We start from the raw sequence: 3666 nt of genomic DNA on the forward strand, positions 1-3666 counted from the left end.
CGCCCCTAGAATTGTCTAGTAAATGCTCTGGGTTGCTTTCCGTGTCCTGAATACAGGCGGCTGCTCAGCACAGAGACATGAGCCCTGGGCACCAGGGGCTGGGGAGGGGGCTGTCCCCACCACAGTGCCCAGGGCTCAGGGTCCCAGGGAGCCCACAGTGACAGACAGTGGCTGTGCTGGCTGCCCCGGCCCCGCCCCTGCCCGTCAGGGATGCCCACAACCAGAAAGACTGCCACAACCACAAGTGTTCTCCATGAGCTTTAATGGGGGTTGGTGCTGCCACCTGCTCCCTGGGCTGAGGGTGGGGAAGGCGGGGGGATCAGCGCAAGGAACAGGGAAGGTGGTGAAGGTGCACCTGGGAGGGCAGGGAGCAAGGGTCTGGGGACGGGAGGGGGCTGGGTCCTCCACGGACCAGGTGGCAGCCCCAGGGGCAGGCTCAGGGCTTCTCAGGGACGTACTGGCGGATCCAGTCCAGGTAGTGGGTGACACGGGTGTAGATGCCGGGCCTGTTGGGCTGGGCACAGCCTTCGCCCCAGCTGACCACACCTGCCTGCAGCCAGGTGCCATTGACCTTGCAGACCAGGGGCCCTCCAGAGTCGCCCTGGGGAGGAGAGGGGTCAGCAGTGGCTGCAGAGGCTGGGGTGGGTGGGGACTCTGGGGAGGACAGGGGCCCACCTGGCAGGAGTCCTTTTTCTTGTTCCCGGCGCACATCATGTCGTCATGGACGATCTGGACGTTGTCCCCCGTGTTCAGGCCAGTGTGGTATTCCGAGTCACACATGCTATTTTCCACAATGGGGACCTTTACCTGCTGCAGCGGGTATGGCGGTGGTAGGGGTTCTGGGGGTGAGAGGAGAGCATTCTGCCTCAGTGGGGAGGTGATCACTCTCCTCAGGCAGCTGCTAGGGCCCCTCCCCCAAAGGGAACCCCAGAGCTGGGTCATGGATGTGAGCAGTCCCCACTTTCCTAAGCCCTCCAGCTATTCCCAGCACTCACCTGAACTGCCCAGATTGCCCCAGCCTGTCACCCAGCACAGAGTCCCCGGGGGGAAGGTCTCTGAGGCAGGAGGCAGAGTGACCAGCTGGACGTGGCTGGAGATGCTCACGGGGTCCTCGAGCTCCAGCAGGGCGATGTCCGCCCCGTTCTGAGCTGTGTAGTAGTTGGGGTGAGTAATGATCCGGCTGACAGGCAGCAGCTTGTCCCGGTAGTAGAGGTGCTGCTCCCGCAGCTGCACCCTCAGGACTGCAGGATCCGTGGTCTCCCTGGAGAGAGGGGGCACCCACTCAGGGAGCTGAGCAGCCTCCTCTCCTGGACACCTGGGAAGGAGGGTAGAGCCCCGCCCTCTCCCACCCACCAGGCCCCCGGGACACTCACGGTCCAACGCAGTGGGCAGCGGTCAGCACCCACTGGGGGTGGATGAGGGAGCCCCCGCAGATGTGCATCCAGTACTTAAGTTTGAGCCTCAGGCTCACCTGCCAAGGCCATTTGCTCCCAGGGGCCTCCTGCCCCCCGACAATGCCCACTCTCTCCAGGGCCTGGCTTGGGGCTAGGGCAGAAAGCACACTCAGGACAGGACATAGCTTGGCCCCTGTGCCCACACAAACCCGGGCTTCTGTGAACCCACCCACCCATAGTGGGGCCTGGGGGTGTGGGGAGAAGGGCAGGGACAGGGCTGGCCTGAGTCAGGACTCACCAGGGGCTGCATGGGCCAGGCTCAGCAGGAGGGGCAGGGCCAACACCAGCAGGCTCAGCATCTGCAAGGAGCAAGGAGGGACTGTAGGGCCCAGCTGGGGGCTGGGCCAGGCAGGGGTCTGCAGGCTATGGGGTGCAGATGGAGTTGGGGACCCCAGGGTCAGGGAGCAGTCGGTTCAGGCCTGGTGGAGTCTGAGGCCTCGCTGCGGCAGATCTGAGGCTCAGCTGCTCCGAGTCCTGACACCCAGCTGTTGGGGTTTGGCAGGGCGTGCTCACCTCGGCCGCTCCGTGCTGCTATTGCCCAGCCAGCTCTCCCTTCCCCATTTATCCTTGCGGGCCAGGAGGGGGTCAGAGGAGGGCTGTGCAACCCTCCAATCCAGTGTGGAGGAAGTGGGCGATTCAGACCCAAGGTCTTTCTGCACCGCCCACTGGGATTCCTTGGGTGGTCCCACAGTGTCCGTGTGTGCGGGCTATCTGAGCAGTTCTGCTGTCGCAGTGGGGCCTTGTTGTCTTGTGCCATCAGTGGAGGACCAGGTAGATGGAAGTGACAGTGAGATAACAAGCAGCCAGTGCCAGCTTTTGCATCACTCCACTGCCACCCAGGTGGCTCACCCTGTGGCCTGGGGCGCCTCAGCCTGCCCCAGTCTGCCCAGACAGCAGCCTGGCTCCAGGGCCCACCTGCCCCTGGCTGGCTGCAGCAGCATCTGCCCCAGGTGACCAAGTGCAGTCGTGTTCCTGTCCAGATTTTGGGTCAACTGTTTGCCGTGTGACCTCAGGTCTCTGATGGGGTCAAGAAAATGTGTTGAGTTGCAGTTCGTGCAGGGGTGCGAGTGATGTTTGTTCCAGCAGTCTACCTCCCTGAGCGGACTCCAGTCTTGTACATGACCTGAGGTCGGGCCCAGCCTCTGATTTTGCCATAGAAGTTCCTAGTGTTTCAGCACACCTGTTGAAAGATTGCCCTTTGCTCACCGAGGAGGGAGGGGACAGGGACATCGGGAGGGCAGATTGGCACAGAGACCCCAGTCACGGGGCCTGAGCGGTCGGCGGGGCTCGGTGGAGCCTGGGTCCGTATTTCCGTCCCCTCAGACTCGGAGGTGGGTCTGCCCCAGACTCTGCTGCAGCTCCGTTGGCCCGTTTCTCCGTGTAACTGGAGCACGCCGTCTCGATTGGTTTGCTGAGAATTTCTGTTGAATTGAAATGAGTGTTGGATTTTTTAAAATTCTTTTTTTGCACCTAAGCATATGAGAATAGCTTTTTTTTTTTTTTTAGTTTGTTAATGTGATGAATTACATGGATTGTTGTTCACATGTCAAAGCGACTTTGTGTTCCTGGAACGAATTACACTTGACGGTGACGCGTCATCCTGTCCGTTTTCTGAGGAACTCAATTTGCTACAACTGGATTAAGGATTTTGGTTTGTCTTTGTAGAACGGACACTGGTCTGTAGTTTTTTCATATAATGTCTTTGGTTTTCTTATCCAAACTTCTCATGGTCACATTGCATCTCCTAGACCCTTACATATCTCTAAATTGGATTTGCTAACGCTTTGCTGAAGATTCTTGTCTCTGTTGATGAGGCACATTGGTCTGTAGTTTTCTTTTTTGTAATGTCGAACTAATTTTGGTATCAGGGTAATCCTGACCTTATAAAAAGAAGTGTTCCCTCCCCTTCTATTTTCTGGAAGAGATTATGTAGATTTGGTATTATTTCTTTCTTAAATGTTTTTAAAAAGATTTTTATTTATTTATTTTTAGAGGGGAAGGGAAGGAAAGTGGGAGAGAAACATCAATGCGTGGGTGCCTCTCTCACACCCCCCACTGGGGACCTGGCCCACAACCCAGGCATGTGCCCCGACTGGGAATCGAACTGGCGACCCTTTGGTTCACAAGCCAGTGCTCAAGCCACTGGACCACACCAGCCAGGTCTCTTTCTTAAATGTCTGATAAATTTACAGGAAGATCACCTGAGTTTGAA

General features: G+C 57.9%; 1 protein-coding gene across 1 annotated transcript; it reads right to left on the bottom strand.

The window, feature by feature from the left end:
* Window positions 1-245: 245 nt before the first annotated feature.
* On the bottom strand, window positions 246-2026 carry LOC123825553 (tryptase beta-2-like). Its single transcript, XM_045849068.1, has 6 exons — window positions 1968-2026; window positions 1693-1753; window positions 1374-1545; window positions 996-1261; window positions 676-839; window positions 246-601 (listed from the first exon to the last, which is right to left on the bottom strand). The coding sequence occupies exons 2-6, from the start codon at window positions 1751-1753 to the stop codon at window positions 437-439; spliced, it is 828 nt and encodes a 275-aa protein (XP_045705024.1). The 5' UTR covers window positions 1968-2026; the 3' UTR covers window positions 246-436.
* Window positions 2027-3666: the final 1640 nt, after the last annotated feature.

This window comes from Phyllostomus hastatus, unplaced genomic scaffold, assembly GCF_019186645.2.
Source record: "Phyllostomus hastatus isolate PE091 unplaced genomic scaffold, TTU_PhHast_1.1 phas_contig_64, whole genome shotgun sequence".
NCBI classification, from domain to species: Eukaryota; Metazoa; Chordata; class Mammalia; order Chiroptera; family Phyllostomidae; genus Phyllostomus; species Phyllostomus hastatus.

Coding starts and splice junctions, on each gene's coding strand:
- LOC123825553 (XM_045849068.1), bottom strand. CDS start 1,753: ATGCTGAGCCTGCTGGTGTTGGCCCTGCCCCTCCTGCTGAGCCTGGCC. Junction 1,262..1,373: donor GCTGCCCACTGCGTTGGACC/GTGAGTGTCCCG, acceptor CCCTCTCTCCAG/GGAGACCACGGATCCTGCAG. Junction 840..995: donor GGGCAATCTGGGCAGTTCAG/GTGAGTGCTGGG, acceptor TCTCACCCCCAG/AACCCCTACCACCGCCATAC.